This window comes from Falco punctatus (assembly GCF_963210335.1).
Source record: "Falco punctatus genome assembly, chromosome: 8".
Taxonomy (NCBI): Eukaryota; Metazoa; Chordata; class Aves; order Falconiformes; family Falconidae; genus Falco; species Falco punctatus.
The window spans coordinates 4,991,782-5,009,185 of NC_137588.1; the positions used below are offsets into that span (position 1 = coordinate 4,991,782).

The 17,404-nt window shown below is 38.0% G+C and overlaps 1 protein-coding gene across 1 annotated transcript in view; it reads left to right on the forward strand.

The window, feature by feature from the left end:
• The window catches only part of COL5A2 (collagen type V alpha 2 chain), a 113,058-nt gene extending 100,955 nt beyond the window's left edge, over positions 1–12,103 (forward strand). The window contains exons 45-54 of the mRNA XM_080398778.1: positions 73–126; positions 458–565; positions 656–709; positions 1,995–2,102; positions 2,986–3,039; positions 3,745–3,852; positions 5,848–6,139; positions 7,063–7,250; positions 9,168–9,392; positions 10,274–12,103. Coding sequence (XP_080254904.1) covers positions 73–126; positions 458–565; positions 656–709; positions 1,995–2,102; positions 2,986–3,039; positions 3,745–3,852; positions 5,848–6,139; positions 7,063–7,250; positions 9,168–9,392; positions 10,274–10,420 — 1,338 coding nt within the window. The 3' untranslated portion in view covers positions 10,421–12,103. The remainder of the gene's footprint in view (positions 1–72; positions 127–457; positions 566–655; positions 710–1,994; positions 2,103–2,985; positions 3,040–3,744; positions 3,853–5,847; positions 6,140–7,062; positions 7,251–9,167; positions 9,393–10,273) is intronic.
• Positions 12,104–17,404: the final 5,301 nt, after the last annotated feature.

A 17,404-nucleotide genomic window follows, 5' to 3' on the forward strand; every position in this document is an offset into this window, starting at 1 on the left:
CTACTTCTTCTTACAGAAATGCAAGACTACAGAGCTAATCAATAGCCCTGTTTTTTTGTTGCGTAATTCTAGGGACCTGCTGGTAATGACGGTACTCCTGGACGAGATGGAGCTGTTGGAGAACGTGTAAGGATATATTGTTTTCTTAAGTCACTTCTAAAGATCTCCATTTTATTACTGACTTACTGTAGATTTTCTCTTCATTCAGTTAACTTGAATGGAGAACTTGTTCTGAAAGCGTATCACAGCTTTCAATACGTAGTACCTTTCAAAGCTGAGGAAACATGGCTAAGAAGCTAAAAACACCTGCTTCCACAAATTCGGACCTGAGTTCTTACAGAAGGAATATCTTTGTAGATTGAAATACCTAGAAAATAGATCAGCAATGCTAGAGTCCTGTTCCTTTGGTCTAGTCAAGTCTTCTTTAGATAAATAATGTTGACATTACGTTTCACAGGGTGATCGTGGTGAACCTGGCCCTGCAGGCTTACCAGGTTCCCCAGGGGGTCCAGGAACTCTGGGTCCTGTTGGCCCTCCAGGAGATGCAGGTCAAAGAGGTGAAACTGTAAGTGAGACTTTTAATATTTTGTATATCAAAAAAATGTGTATGCTTTTGTGCATTGTTTCACATATCTTCTATGTGCAATCTTTGTAGGGTTCTCGAGGTCCGATGGGTCCCCCAGGTCGTGTGGGAAAAAGAGGTTTGCCTGTAAGTTCTCCACAGTCACTGTGGTTTTGTCTGAATTGCTTTATACAGGACAATGTACGAGAAACTGAACCCAAATTAGAATGCTAAGCAGGGCTTCAGCTTTTAGTGTCCTGACTGCAAATCGATTTAGGTAGTCTTCTGAGCTGCAAATCTGTACTGATCTGTTTGGATACACTAGCGTTTCTACCCTTTCTTTAAAAAGACTGCAGTGAAATAACAAATGCTTTGGAAGACTCTTCATTTGGAGTGTGTTGCTGTCCAAATGATGGTAGGACCCAAGCTGGCAAATGCCTGGAGCCTGTGATTGACAATTCAAGTAAGGGGTATTTAAATGAATGCTGAACAAAAAGGCACATTTTTAGGTAAAAATGGCAGAAATATAACAAAATCACCTGTTCTCATGAAACTGCTGTAATTCAGCGTATGAGATTCTGACTTTAGTCCAAATGGAAAAACAAACAAAACCCATCTTTTGGTGTTACATAACTCTTATACAATCCAAGCTTGGAACAAAAAAATTAATTGCAAACTTGGGAAATTCAAAAGAATGTTGTCCTGTCCCTAAGCAGATGTCACGAGAAACAGGAAAATTTATTGAGCAGTTTGTGATAATGATGCCATTGATAAACTATTTGGAATCTGGCACTGAGAAATTTAGCATGCAGTTCGGGCTGAGAAATATAGACTTGAAAGCAGAAGCCATATTTTCCAGGGATTTTTGAATTAGTGTGAAAAATTTGAAACTATCAAAAATACCAAGAATGGAATTGCGGCAATAATAGAATCAAGCTATTTGTACTGGGGAGCCTGAATATTGTTGTCTGTAGTTGGTGAATCTTATCTTCATCTGTATTTTAATTGTAGTGAAGGTAGAAGGAGCTGTAAGAAGTTAAGATGCAGCACAGAGGATTTTATACTGAAAATACATTTTATCACTATGACTCTGTGAGAAATAATCTCCTCTAAGAAAATAATTTACTGTACCCAGTAAGGCAAAGAAATTTATCACTCTTAAAAAGCTTGTTACATAAATCATTTAGTATTATTATTACAGGTTTAGTTTATTTGACTGTATTATGAAGCTAAATGCACAACATTTTCTGTAGTTATTTACTTTTTGTTTGCTAAAAAATAAAGATTCTTGGAGGTGCCCCAGCATTACTTTCTTTCTAGCTTTAGAAGTGAAGGAGGTCTGAATGCAGTGTCTAAAAGCAAATGAGGGTGTTTTGAGGTTGAGCTTTTTTTCTCAGTTCAGAATTTTACATGTAATTGCTGGTATTTACAGGGTCCCCAAGGACCTCGTGGTGACAAAGGTGACAATGGAGATCGAGGTGATAGGGGCCAGAAAGGACACAGGGGTTTCACTGGGCTTCAAGGTCTTCCTGGTCCTCCTGTAAGTTGTTCTATTCTTACTATAATTTAATTTCCTTGGTAATTAAATAATGTAGCAGGTACATAGTTATTTAAAACAAAACAAACAAACAAAAAAGCAAATTAGTTATTTTATTCCCACAAGGTGTTTGTGAGTGGCCTGGCTGTCTGCACTTGCTAATATATTTAATGTAATTTTACAATACTATTGTGTGGTGAGGTAAACCTGGACTTTGCGAGGTATGTGTTCTCTTACTCTTGTTCCATTTGTGCCAGTCCTGTAGTGACCAATCACTGACAGTTTATGATCTGCCAGCACGAGATGATAACAAAAGTTGATAGTTTCAGATGAGCATGTTAGACCATGAAATGCTTTTTGCCAGTGTTTGAACTCTTTACAGTCAAGGAATCAAATACAACATCCCATAAGGACTGCAATCATCTCTCTCACTAATATTTGCGAGAACTTCATTATTTCAGTGCCTACTGAATGGAAATGCCATGGAAAAAATGTTTTCCATTTGTTCACTGATCCTGTGCAAGAGCTGGAGTTTCAGCATGCAGTAAGAGAGTCAACAAAACCCCCTTCATAATAGCACTGTCACTTAGTCTTTGTAAGCCAATCTGATTCCAAATGCCGTGAAAGCAAGGCTATTCTGCAGAAACAATTTATTTATAGACAAGCACCAGTAAACTCTTTATAATCTAAATTGTGATTATGTTTTTTGTTCTGTGACAAGAGAGAACAATAGAATGAAAATTAATTGTAAGAAGGAAAGGTACTACGTACTACACATTGTTCATGTATATTATCCTATTCATAGAGAACTGTGTATATCACACACTATTTCTTTAAAGGAATATGCTTTGAATGTCATAACGGTGTGATAATTTCTTCTGTTTAGGGTCCTATTGGTGAACAGGGCAGTCCTGGCATTCCGGGCCCATTTGGTCCTCGGGTGAGTATAATGTTTCAGGCTTGTTTTTCTTGCTTGTTTGTTTCCACAATCAGATTTTTATAGCTGCTTCACTTTTATTTCACTGGCTTTTATTGCCTTCAGTATCATGTGGGAATTACCCTGCTACCTTTTGCTGAGAGACATTACCTTGTTTAATATAGTAAAGCTTTGACATGAGCGTAGTTTATAACTGGGTAAAGCAATCAGTTCAGAATAACTACAGGGCTACAGTCCCTTTTTACAGACACATTGCTGCAGCCGATGCAAACCCATATATGTAGCAGCTCTGCTAATTGCTACTCTGCCTTTAGTACCCCCATCTATGTCAGTCACCCGCAAGTAAAGGAGAAATATGACCCCCTTGGATCTACCCAAGTGATAGTGTATATATCTCTGAGTATGAACATACGTGGGCATCCAGCAGCTACTCCAGTCTGTGTAGCACCTGGAATTGAACCCAGTTATCTTTAGGAAAAATACACAGCTGATCCGAGGTGTATTAGCTGAGGTGATTCACTTCCAAAGAACAACTTTGAAACTGCCTTCTTATTTTTGAAGAAGAAAAAAGGCTGTTTTTTAAAGGTTTGGTAATAGACACAAATAATTATATTGCTTCCTGAAAATATAGTGCTTGTAGAGAGCTGGGTTTTATAACCTTGTTATTAGATGCTAAAATACATTCCTTCTTGCTCTTGTATTTTCTAGGGTCCTCCAGGTCCAGTTGGTCCTTCTGGCAAAGATGGAAGTCCCGGTCCACTTGGGCCAATTGGGCCTCCTGGTGTTAGAGGGAGTGTAGGAGAAGCTGGACCCGAGGTAAGATGACAGGAATATGGAGGGAAAAGGTTACCTTCAAGTAATGAGGCTTTTTTACAGTCCATTGCATCACTTTCTCAAACATCCGTGAGCTCAAGGCAAATGCCAAGATTTAATAATTTCTCCAACAAATAGCCAGGGTAGCTGTGTATTGAAAGGGCTCACTTCTTACTCCTTTTCATCTCCCTGTCCTGTGACAATCCCAGGCTCATCCATCTCTGCTCTCCCTAGGCTAACCTGGGGCTACTTCTGCAGTTAGCTCACCGGGTCCTGCTGGATCTGCAGTTCAGCATGGCTGTTTGGTGGGTTGAGTCCTAAAACCTCAGGTATAAGCACAGGTCTGTCAGTGTAGCTGGAACCAGCAGCAGTTCACAGTCAGCGTTGCCACAAATGTGCCACTGAATCAGAGCAGCCGTGTGACTGATTGCCAGCGGCATATTCCATCAGCCCTTGCTTGTGGTAAGGAAATCCATCCGTCCAAATGAACGGCCCAAACTTTCTCAGCCCAGCTGACCCTCAGCCTGACCTGGGGTTTACAGACATCAACCGTGGGCTGATTCACAACTAACAGTTTGACCGTTTTGGAAGAAGTTCTAAACCTTTGCTAGATGCCCCAGGCGTATTGCACGTTTACCAATTCATGATACCCTAAGCCATAAAGTGTAAGTTATGCTATCCCAAGGAAGATAAGTTAGAATATTAGAGGAGTTGGAGAAAAGGGGGATTTGGATGATAGTGTGAGGGATTAAAAGACTGGTATTGCTAATTTTTGGGGAAAAGTAGAAAAGGTAGAATAAAATAATGAGCAAGACAGAGAAGGTGGTTTCTGCTGTTTTTTTGTCTCATAAGACATGTTTCCTGTGTTTATTGTGTGCTAATATTCACCCCATTTCGTTTGAATTTCTGCCAATTATAAGTATTTCCACTTCTGCCAAGGCACCAAGACTTGAATAAGAAGTCTATGGTACAGCATGAGATTGTGATGTGTTTCCAGATACTTCATCTGTGTAATGAGACAGTACAAGAAATATTAAAGACCAGTATTTTTAGTTTAGCTTTCCATGGTGGCTTGCATGCAACTATAAATTGGAACCAAAAAGCAAGAAATAAAAGTTAAGGTTTCATTTGTCAGATGCAGTGTGTGTTAATTTGGGTGTGTGCTGTGTAGTAAGCATTTGGAGCACTACTTGTAAATTCTGAAGTAATTACTATCAAAGGAAATGCCAGTTCTGATGCACCAGAGCATCCAGCTTCAAATGAAGGTATGTTACAGATTTTCTGCTGCCAAAGAAGAGCTGGCAGAGCTTGCAGGTGGAGATGGGTTTATTAACAGATATGGTCTGCGTCAAGACTTAGTTACTTGGCCAGGTGTCACAACTCAGGTTGACAGAAGGACCTCGCAACCCATCATTTGGGAAAGTTGACTTAGGAAAACATCTCCTTTGCCAAGTGAGGATGATGGAGATTCTGTACATACCCGTGGCCAAAAAGCTCAGCACTGTGCTGGATAAATGTAAAGACGTTTCTAGTGCCAATATTCCCATCCAGGCTTTACTGATTGAAAATGTGCCAGAGGTGACTCGGGGGAAGCAGGAATTTTAGATTGCTCTAAAGATCACTTACAGCTGTTGGGAATTTTAAGAAATAAAGTTATTAGGCAGGGATCTTAACAAGGAGGGACAGATGGCTTAAAAAACTGGGATGAGGAGGCCCTTCCTTGGTGACTTTTTCCAGCTGTTAAGTCTGAAATCAAGAGTAAGAAGTTGTTGAGCAAGGTATTAAGAGAGGCAGAGAGTGCATGAAGCAGTCGCATGCAGTTTTAATCTCTTACCCCTGTTCCTGGAAATGTGGCTTGTTTATCTGTACCTGGACGTTCCCTGTGCACTAGGGTGACAGGCCCTGAAGTTTTGCTTTTTTTTAGTGGCTGGTTTTGCTACCATTTTGCATAGTATTTACTCTGCTATGCCTGTATTGCCTTTTTCTTTTTAAACTTAGGGTCCACCAGGTGATCCTGGCCCTCCTGGCCCTCCAGGACCTCCAGGCCATCTCACTGCTGCCATTGGTGACATTATGGGACACTACGATGATGCTATGGCAGATCCACTACCAGAGTTTACTGAAGATGAAGCAGCCCCAGATGATCATAATAAAACAGACCCAGGAGTCCATGCCACGCTGAAGTCACTGAGCAGCCAGATTGAGACTATGCGCAGCCCAGATGGTTCAAAAAAACACCCAGCACGGACTTGTGATGACCTGAAGCTGTGCCACCCATCCAAGAAGAGCGGTGCGTATAAACACACCATCTCCTGTATGGTGCCATATGATGCTGTCACGTTTCCAGTATATACTTGGTCACTGGAAAAACAATGAGTAATACAGATTTTGATGGCCTAAATTGACATTCACACTAGGAGCTTGAAACCTTCTCACAAAAAAATATTTCTTCTTGCCAATGAAGTATATATTCTGATGTATCCCATATTTATTTATTCAGATGTATGTTAAAATCTGAAACATTTTAGACTTCTGTGGAACACTACTTATCACCATGTTATCAAAGTGTTATCACCATGGAGTACCACTTAGATGATGAAGATATAGTTTGGTATGCCAATTGTGAATATTTGCTTAATTGCTATTAGCTCAAAATGTTACTTATGGGCTGATGACCTATGAGTGCTTTCCATCCAGAATTCTTTGCTGCAGCTCCATACTGGCAATTTCTAGGTGGTGATGTGCTAACATGCCATTTAGGAGTTTCCCTAATTTGTATGGATTATCAGTGGATAAATCAGAACCATTTGGAAGGCAGAGATAATTTGTGGCAGGCCTTACAGCTTTTGCCCCGTTGCCTGAAACTTTGCTTCCAGCATCAATATTAGGAGGGGCTGCTGTCAGTTTCTCATATGTAGACAAAATTGTCTTCTAGCCACTGTGTGTTCTTTGTGCACTTGGAGTGTTCAGGAGCTCTGCAATGGATTTAAACCACCTTAACCTTCAACAGCTTTCAAGTTTGAATGCCCTAGTTTTGAAATATTTGAAATACTGCTCAGCTTGTATCTTGAAGCAACATTTTAGTGTATAGTTGAAGCACACATCAAAATACATCAAACTGATACATGAAACATGTGCCTGTTTTGCCTTGTGTTCTGTACTGTGGCAACATACTTTTGCTACCATGTCCCTCACATTTTATGTTCTTTGTAGGTGAATATTGGATTGATCCTAACCAAGGATGTGTTGAAGATGCTATAAAAGTATACTGCAACATGGAAACTGGAGAGACCTGTATTTCTGCAAACCCATCTACTATACCACGTAAAACGTGGTGGGCCAGCAGATTGTCTGACTTAAAGCCCATTTGGTATGGCCTTGAGATGAACAGGGGATCACAGGTAACTAAAAATATTTAATGTCAAGAATTGACACCTGGTTTAGAAAAATCCTTCTGGTTTAGAACTTCATCTGCTATTCTGAGCAGATTCTGTTACAGTCACAACATTATTAACTATTGGTTGACTACCTTATATTCGGTTAGCTATTATTACCAAAGAGTAAATATAGGAAATTGCTGGGAGAAACAATGCAAGGGCATCTAAGGCAGGATTGGCTATAAGTAGACCACTGCTGGAAAAGATTTATTTCTCTTGATCCCACAAACATCAGCTTCTCTTGCAATCTATCTTGGCAACTCACTATCCCTGAAAAAGGGTACTTTTACCCTAATATATGATTTAAATCACTGCTGTTTTAATCAAATTCTACTTACTTTCTGAAAACTCTTTACTGCTAAAGAATACAAAATTACTTTATAAATTACTTTTAAAAGAAAGTATGATTGTTATCATATATGTAAGGATGCTCTATCAGCCTCCATGCAGACAAAAATTCCACTCAGCCTTCTGTTGGATTTTCCCTCTGTAGTAACTTCTAGAAGTAGGCTTATTGATCCTGCCAAAATACAAGAAGTTTATGCTATGCAAAGTGATAATTAATTGAACAGCTTTTGCCATTTTTATTCCTAGTTCATCAAATCAGAAGTACAGAAAATACATTCAATTGTTATTTCATAGGGAGTAATTAAATATCTTTAAAATAAATATTTGGTGTGTGAAGAATAATGCTATTATCAGCTGGATTCCTGAGAGCAGTTCAGAACTTCAACAATTGAGAACAGATGTGGTGTTGAGAACAGATGTGATATTGATTGCTTTTGTGAGATGCTTTCACTTATTATTAAATTCAGGCGATCTTGTGCTGACCCAAGATGTCACAGTTGATGTTTAGCTGCCTGCAGAGCTACACATAGGGGTTTTGTAAGTCAGATGCTCTTTGAAGGTAGAAATTTTATTGAGAAATACTATAAAAGCATACTTCATTTTTGAAAACAGTGTCAGATTTGATAACTGATAGCATGACCTGTGTGATAGTCATATGCACTCCTTACGGATTCTAAATAATAAATATGTCTGAGATTGCAAAACAGAGATAACACATTTTGTAACAAATGACAGTGTCGATGCATAAGATTTTTATCTTCACCAGTTTCGGTAAAATTTACACATTTTAGTCATTCTTGATTGTTATGTTTTATGTTGCAATGATTTGTAAAACATGAATAAAATGGAACCTGCACAGATAGGGAAAAAACCCAGTCTCAGGAATTTTAGAACTTTTGTTATTGGTAAAAAAATTGCTTCTGTTTTTTATAGAAACAGTGGCACTTCATAAAGCTTTTGTCAAACTTCTGTGCAAATTAGTTAGCTGATAAGGCCCATAGGCAAATGTATAGTTATATTTATGTAGTCAAACTTTGGCTGTTTGTGATGCTTCTAAATACAATACAAAGCCTACAGAAAACAAGTTGCTAAAGTTGCAAATATATTGCTATATATAATAAAAATAATATAGCAACCACTGTAAAAGGGTTTTCTGTACTTGGTGTTTCTTACCTACTCTGAGGTTGCTCTAGCGCACTATTTCATGTGTAAAGTCTAGCTCCTACTGAATCCCTTTTTGAAACAAGGCAGAACTAAATCCAAACTTTGGTATGTCTATGGAAGCCCAGCTGCCTTTGAGTTGTTCAGCTGCAGAGCTTTATGGTCAAAATTCTCCACAATGAACCATCCCTGTTAAAGGCTGTCCTCAACTAGCAGCAAATAACAAAAGAAACCATTCTTAGATTTTATGTTATAGGGCTCCTGCTAGTCATGTCCGGAAAGGGTTACAATAACGACAGATGTTTCTAAAATCCGTGAACTCATAATAAAATATCATGTAATCTATGCTGATCTATTTCTTTGTCTTCACAGTTTGTGTATGGGGATACAGCTGTCACTCAGATGACATTCCTGCGCCTCCTATCAAAGGAAGCTTCCCAGAATATCACTTACCTTTGTAAAAACAGCATTGGGTACATGGATGACCAGACAAAGAACCTGAAAAAAGCTGTAATTCTGAAAGGGGCCAATGACCTGGAGATCAAAGCAGAGGGAAACAGCCGGTTCAGATACACTGTTCTTCATGACAGCTGTTCTGTAAGTTTTAGGGTTTGGTCCTTTCTTATGGGGAAAAAGGACTTTTGTCCTTTTTCAGTTCTTCCTGAATCTAGAAAAAAATCATAGAATGAAATAATTAAAATGCTACAGAATTTTATTATGAACTATCAAAGTAACTGAATAGGTGTTTTGTTACAATTTTAGCTTCACATAGTAGGAGTCTGCCCTATTTAGAGGATATTTACAAATTACTAGTTCTTAGGGAGTGTACTAAGATATGTCTTGCCATTTTACATTTCCCAGTATTTGTTTACTTCTGTGTGTAATCACACGAATTGGTCAGATAACCTGGAGCATTTGTCTGCCACTTGGGTAAGATTATTGCAACAACCCACTGGAGAAAACTCATTGGAAAGGAAAATGTTCCTCCCCAAAACTCTTTGTGGGCATAAAACCCAGCAAGTAGTTAATTTTTTTTAACGTTCAATAGCATTCTCAGCCAAGTCCGAGATATTGGCAAAGTATTTCTAAAATTAGTTTTGCATCTGAAATAAAATACTCTGTGCTTTAAAGTAATACAGCCCAAGATTATATGTGCAGGTGCATATTAACACCTAGAGAAGAATTTTATAACAGAAAGAAAAATCAGTCCAGCTCAAGGAGAAGTCCTGCTGTGTCAACCTGGTGGGTCTGTTTGTCACTGTAAAAGCAAGATTTATATATATATATACACACACACACACACACACATATATTTTAAGATAACCAAGATGCAGTACAAGGTGTTGCTCAGTGAAGATACAGTGAGATCCTTCTGAACTGTCAGACAACTGACTCACCAGCTGGAATTCAGGATGTTTCCAACATGAGCTCTGGCCTAAGCTTTTCTTTTTTCTTTTTCTTTTTCTTTCCTCCTCCAGAAACGTAATGGGAACGTGGGCAAGACTGTTTTTGAGTACAGAACACAGAACGTGGCACGCTTACCTATCATAGATATCGCACCGGTGGACATTGGCAGTACTGACCAGGAATTTGGAATTGAAATTGGGCCAGTTTGCTTTGTGTAAGAGGAAGGGGGGAAATTAACACACTACCCAGCAACAGCAGCCAATTAAACACATGAACTTAGACTGATTGAAGTTAATCCTGAGACTCTTGAAGTAATGGCTGATATTAGATCAGCATTGTATATACGGTTCCTTTTAAATGCCCGGCCTCCTTTTGAATATTTATTTTGCTTACAAACCTTCCGTTTTAAATGATTGAAACCAACTTTTTATTACAACAGTACAATTTTAAGAGGATCGATGACCACCTTTTAAAAGTAATATGATTCTTTTTCCTCGCTTTTGTTTCAAATTATTTTGAAATTTACAGGTATTCAAAAAAGATAGTTTTAATGTGGGACTTTGTAAAACTCTAAAGAGTATTTCTTTTGCTTGGTTGCATACTGAATAACGGAAAAGCAGAGCACTTCTTTTGTGACCCGTTGGCTATATTGCAGTCATAATTACTCCCTCTGCCCCAATTTGTCTTCCTGTGGTAGCCAGTATGATAACCATTCACAGAAATCTGTGTCTTTAGTAGAAGAAAATCTCTTCAAACAAGATCACCTTAATTTGGCATTGCCTTTCCTGCACTTTCCTATGTAACAGTCTGCTCAGAAGACTATTTAGGCATGATTAATTTATGAAGTAAAAACACTACTGGAGTAAATACGAGTTTTCAGTAGGGGTGTCCCATATCTTAAATTTTAAGGCCAGACTTCACTTCTCACAATGTATTTGTGTAAATCCATCAAATTATCCTTAATCTTCAAAACTCATCTTAAACCCAATACTTGTTGATTTTCCAGTACTTGCCCATCTAAGAAGCCATTACATATCAAATTATACAGATGTCTTATATGTGGTGCCAATTTATGTATGTTGCAAGTCATTGACATGTATACCAGACCAATTGCTAATAAAGAGAAAGAACGTTTAGAAATTCATTGGTTTTAGCTGACATCCAGACATGCATCACCAGTAATTTGACTTACTGGCCTTGAGTTGTCAAGGCAAGAAAGTTCCATCGTTTCTTAGCATGAGCTACCTCATCTCTGGAAGTTGGGATGCATTTAATATTCCTGATTTTATTTTAGATATTAAAAGGTGCTATGCTTCTGTTGTTACTTTGAGCGAGGAGATAGGCAGGGCAAAAACGACAAAATAGTGATGGTGCTAAGTGACTCTAGAAGGCTGATGAAATAAAGATGCCTACTGTCAGTGTCATTTTCAGTGCTTAGCTGTTAGGCTTACGGTGTTTGACAGAACAATGTTACAGTGCATTTATTTGTTGGTCATACAGTATATAGAATGTTTTGTACCACTAACATGCTTTATTTTGTAAAGTATGTGGGTACAAACTTACTTAGTTTTTTTGTTTCATTATTGCATCTGTGCTCTCCACGTTTTCTGTTTGTTCCTTACAAAAAAATAAAAAATAAACAGCTGGAGCCATCCCTAAAGAAAGTCATGCTCATAGCTTTATTCATGTATCCTTGCAAAGCATTTAATTAAATACATGCTTCTCGCTATAAGTGGTTTCCTTTTTGTAGAATTCCTTCCAGTGTCCCCCATATCAGTTCATTTCCAGGAAATTAAAAATAGAAATATTTAACTTTTGTTTTGTTGCTATTTGAATAACTCATTTGCAATGCATTCTCCTGAAGTATTTTACACAATGGAATATAAGGGTAGTTTGAACAACGCCCTCTGTGTCAGTTTTTTTGTTTGGTTTGTTTTTTTTTGGTTTTTGTTTGTTTATTTTTTACAAGATAGGCATCAATTTGTATGAATTATTCACCAGCAGTCCTATTAAAGCTACCTAACTAGTGTTTGAGACTCCAGGGAAAGAGAATTTTTATTCAAGACTGAATAAAATGTGACTTAGCTAATTCCCAGTGTCAAAGTATGTTATTGCTGGTAGGAAACAGTTTCTGGACAAGCCACAAAACTGCATTGTAGTGAGGCAGGCAAGAATTTATGTTCCTTTCCTCCATCTGAAAGAGCAAGAACTTCGACATTTTCCAGGTTGTCCATACAGGGCAGGTAGAAGCCTGGGAACAGGGGAGTTGACAGGGTCATGCTGACGTTATCTGCTTGCTTTTAGCACCTAAGCAGGAAGTCTGTGATGTTTTTTACTACCATTAAATAATTTCTATAAATATGTCACTCAGGAGTTAACTTAGTGGATCCTTGAGAAGTTCTAGACAACATTAATTTCACTGGATAATCTGAGGTGTAATGGATTGGTCCAACATGTTCATGCAAAGGTGGATATCCAGTGGCTGTGATCATATCTCTACAGGACAGTTATCCAGATGCAAAGAATAAATAACATTTGGAGCATAGATACATGTTTGAAAGTGCTTTTTAATCTCTAATTTTCATCACCAGAGTATTATAATCCATGATTAGTATAAATGTTTTATGTTGAAGGAGAAGAACATTTAATTATGAAGGATATGCTAGTTGGTTTTTTTTTTTGTTTTGGTTTTTTCCTTCTCAAGTCTCTTTTTACTGCTTTTTTTTTTCCTTTTCAAGTCTCTCTTTCCTGCTCTATTTTCGTATGAAGCATGCAGTATTTCCTCAGCTGGGTGCCTTGAGCACTGAAAAAAGAGCTTTACCTGGAAAGCAGTCTAAGGTAATGTTCTGTAAAAAAACATTGCTGGAGAGTCACTGAAGCAAAGTGTCCCTTGAAGTGTGAGCTCCCAGGAAATCTGAGCAGATAACTGAGGAGTAGTTGTAATACAAGTGGTCGGACTTTTGTTCCTCTCTTGACTAACTAAGTTTATAGCATACATTCTATTACATCTCTTTCCCTGTTTAAACATTCCTCAAAGCATTGTAGAATCTTTTTAAGCAGACCAAAAAAAATTAAATAAAAATGGGTGGGGGGAATTTCACTGCTTTCAACTGTTTTACCCCTTATCTAGGCCATGTGGCATAGCCTCATGTAAATACAACTTTAATTTTATGAACCTAGAATGAATGAGCTGATAATTTGCAGAAGGCTGATTAACGTATAAAGTATCATTAAGTATCAGCTATGACATTTAGGGCAGTTCTGTCTTGGTTACAGATGGCCTCAGAAATGGTAGAAAAGTAATTTAAAGTGGTTACGGTAATATCAGAGATTGCATTTAAATTAAATTTGAGTTATAAGAATTGGTCATTGCTATTGTTTTCCATAACTGACCTGTGCTCAGCGAGAAATGAGTCCCAGGACTGCCAGTAGCTGATGCATCTCTTGGTTTCTGAAAAACAGTAGTGCAACGGTCGTGCAGCAATCATTTGCTAAAATCTCATCTAGAAGGTAAAATTCTGTTACTCACTGCTCATAATTTGGCACTCACTTTATGTTTACATCAGTGGTGGAGTTGATGCAGTAGTTTATCTTGAAATTTGTTTTCTTATGTAGATTCTTTTATAATTTGATTTTAACTCATCTGGATTTGCAATGTTTGTTCTGAAGGTGCTTGTATCATCACTGTCGTGCTTTTTTCACTGTGCCACTGAACTCTAGATATAAAATACCCGACTTTGTATGTAATTACACAGCTGATTACAGACTTGGGACCAAGCAGAGCTTTATCTAGCGCAAGGGGCTGCGTCGGTGGAACGGGAGGTTTTCCTTTCTAATTCACTGAGAACAAAAAAGGCAGCCAATATGAAAAAAAAAAAAAAAACAACCACAAAAAAACCCAGCTTTGGCCTATAGGGCTGTGAGTGGGTTTTATATACTAATATTTCACCTTCACAGCTTACAATTTTGTGCAGCTGCAGAGTAGAATCCATTTTGGATTTCTTTCCCCAGGCAGCATCTCCTAACACAGACCACCTTTTACAGTGTGTTTTACTTTTAGATTTCTTTCAGGTTAAAACTTTGTAAGAATACAATCTTGATGGAGGAAAAAAAGTGAAAGATCTTTTGGATATGCTCAGTGGACCTTGGGGGTTATGATAAAAGTTCACAAAAATGAAAAATCGTGCATATCTGCAAGCACTATGAACAAAGAGCTGAGATTCAAGTGTTGCTGAGCATATCTTATTTTTGCTTTTATTCTGGTTTTAGTGATATTTCACCTTTATATTAAATATAGATTGTATTGAAGAGTTTAATAATGCCTTTTCCAAGGCTTTTTCTCTTATTATTGCTCAACATTTTCTCTTAATTTATTTTGAGCAGAAAGAGATGCAGAGGACAGAACTCATTACACTGCTATAGTACATTGGATACATCAGCTCAAATGCCCAATGGTTTGACTGGGCAGTATTAATATTGATTTATGTACTGTATAATTAATAGTATCAGTATTGTAAAAAGGAAAAAAAACCCCAACTGTTCCTTCTGTACTTCCTAGAGGAGCCCAGCTCTGACTGCGTACATCAAATGTGATCGTAGCCTCCCCACTGCATCAGAGCCTCCTCGCACAGAGCTCTCTATACCGAGCACTTCTGGATGCTTAAAATGTAAGGCAAGCAAGGAACTGATGGCTTAAGTCCTCCCTGAGCAAGAGGGTTTTTTCAAATCAGTTTTGGATTTATACACCTGCGTTTTAGGGTGACTGTGAAGAGCAGTTTGTATTTTGGCTGGAAGCTTGCTCTTTTAAAAGGCTGGTGGAACAGCGCCAGATTCAGGTCCTCCATCCTCCTTCCATACAGACCTTTTCCTTTCTCTTCTGCTTTGGTCATCTGCTCTAGCTCAGTGGTTATTCTTTTCTCTTGGGCTGCATGAGAGCATAAGTTCAAATCTCATGGCTTCTCCTGCCCAAACTCCTTCCTTGCCTATCTGTTAGCCTCCTTGAATCCATTATAAATACTCAGCTCAAAGTTTTTAAATACTAAAAGGATGCTGTAGAGTACCAGGAGTGCTACACACAGTAGAAGCATGCATCAAACAACACAGAAGTGTGGGAAAGAAAGTGTCATGGCATAGCTACAAACAATTCAAACAAAGTCTATAAGACATAGCAAGCAAATAGAGGAGAATGAGAAAGATTTATTTTTTCTTTTCCCTCTATGAAGGAAATTAAAGAGTCTAAAAGTGGGTGAAGGACAAAAAGCATTATTTTCCTTATTATGGTAGGGTAAGAGCCCCTAGGTTTCTTTTCTGTCTTGTAGCTGCCTGAGGTTGAGCAAAGTAGGTATTGGGCTGGTAAATGCTCACATTATCTGTGGATTTTTAACATTTTTTCGGGAAATGAAGGCTATACTGAAGGTTTAATATTTGCTAGGCCATTGGTCTCGGAGAAAAGGTATTTATGAAAAGAATATGATTCCAGGAAGACAGAGTAAAACAATTGGAAAAAAAAAAAAAAAAAAAAAAAGGAAAACAAAAAGCAGAACTAAATATAATTATAGAAATGTTAATAGAAGAAAAAAGATTCCCTGTAAGTAGGCAAATACCATAGAGAGCACAAGGTAAAAGTGTATTAGACAATGTTGGTTTTGTAAAGAATATTGACAAAAGACAAAACAAAAATCGGCAGTTCAATAGCTGGAATAGAAATGCCGAGACAGCTGTGGACCCATAGAACCCAGTTGGCCAAACTGTGTGTTTGAGCTAGAAAAAAAATACATCAATTTGATTTTGCATTACTGTGTCCAGTGGATCGCAGTACACTTGCTAGGAGGCTAAACATCTTGTTGAAGTGTGTGATTTCAAGCATAATCTGCAAAGTTCAGAATATCCATAAAGGAGCCTTTTTAAGCAAAATTGCTAGATGCGTACCAGAGAATTAGATTCAGTTTCTTAAAAGGTGGTATGTTTCTAGCTAGCCTATTTCACCTGCTGTCATGCTATGCAGACACTTAGCTCGTGTTAACATCAGAGGGAATGGTTGTTAATGTGTCAGATGGAGACTGCGAGAACCTCTGTGAAGAATACGATGAATTACAATTGAGAATCACCTGCATCGAACCCTGTCCACCCCAAGAGAGCATACATATATATGGTCACAGAGGGAAACTCGGTACAGAAGACCAGCTTTCTTGTGAAGTTGCTGCTCCTACCTGTGAGGTGGTTATTGGACGATATCTTTAGGAATAGTAAGAGAAACCTGATTTTTCCGCCAGCCAAAGAAAGGACACTTTCTTTGTGAAAAGACACAAAGGTGCCATAGTAGAGCCATTGGACTGGACAATGTTCAGGAGGACCTGGGCACAATGATACAAAGATTAAACCCAAAATGCTTTATAGATTTATACAACATAGAAGACTCAGAGAGGTTGATTGCCAATCTGTCTGTTGTGCTATCAGCATTATATGTTTTACCATTTGCTGGGAGAAAGTCTGGAAAACTATTAAGGTATCAGGCAACACTCTGAACAGGATGCTAGAAGAGAATTTTTTCCTCCATCTTCCACATCAATTTCTTGCACATTTGTTATTTCCTTGCTGATAGAGTAAGAAGCCACCTTTCTGTAAAGCTCTGGCTTGTTGTTTTCTAAGTAATACTTCATAATCATTATGATCTCTTGTGTTCTCAGTATCAGAATTGTGCACTATGAAATTTTATATTGCAAAATTTGTTCCTCAACTGAGGTATTACTATCCATCCTCCAGGGAATTCTGAAGCATTATTTAGGAATGTTTGTGTAGGAAAAAAACCCAACAAAAACCCATGCAAGTTCACATGTGACCAAGCATCACAGAACTGCTTGTTGGCCATAGTCAATTAAGTGAAAAATCTGGAATCGTAATAATGTTCTTTTGTTGATTGAGTTTGTATCAGAAGCTTCAGTAAAATATTTTTACATGTTTGGTAGGGAGCAATCTTCCCTGTGACAAAAACACAACATGGACAGAAGATTGTGACAATTGTAGGAGCCATCATTGTAATTTCAGAGCCTCTGCCCTCTAAAGGACATGCTGTGTGATTCTACACACATACAAAAATAAGTCAGTCAACAGCGTTTTCTGCTGTTGTATCAGTTTAGCTATTTCCTGACAGAAATATTAACTTCTGCTTTGTGGATGCTACCAAACAGAATGGAGGAACGAGT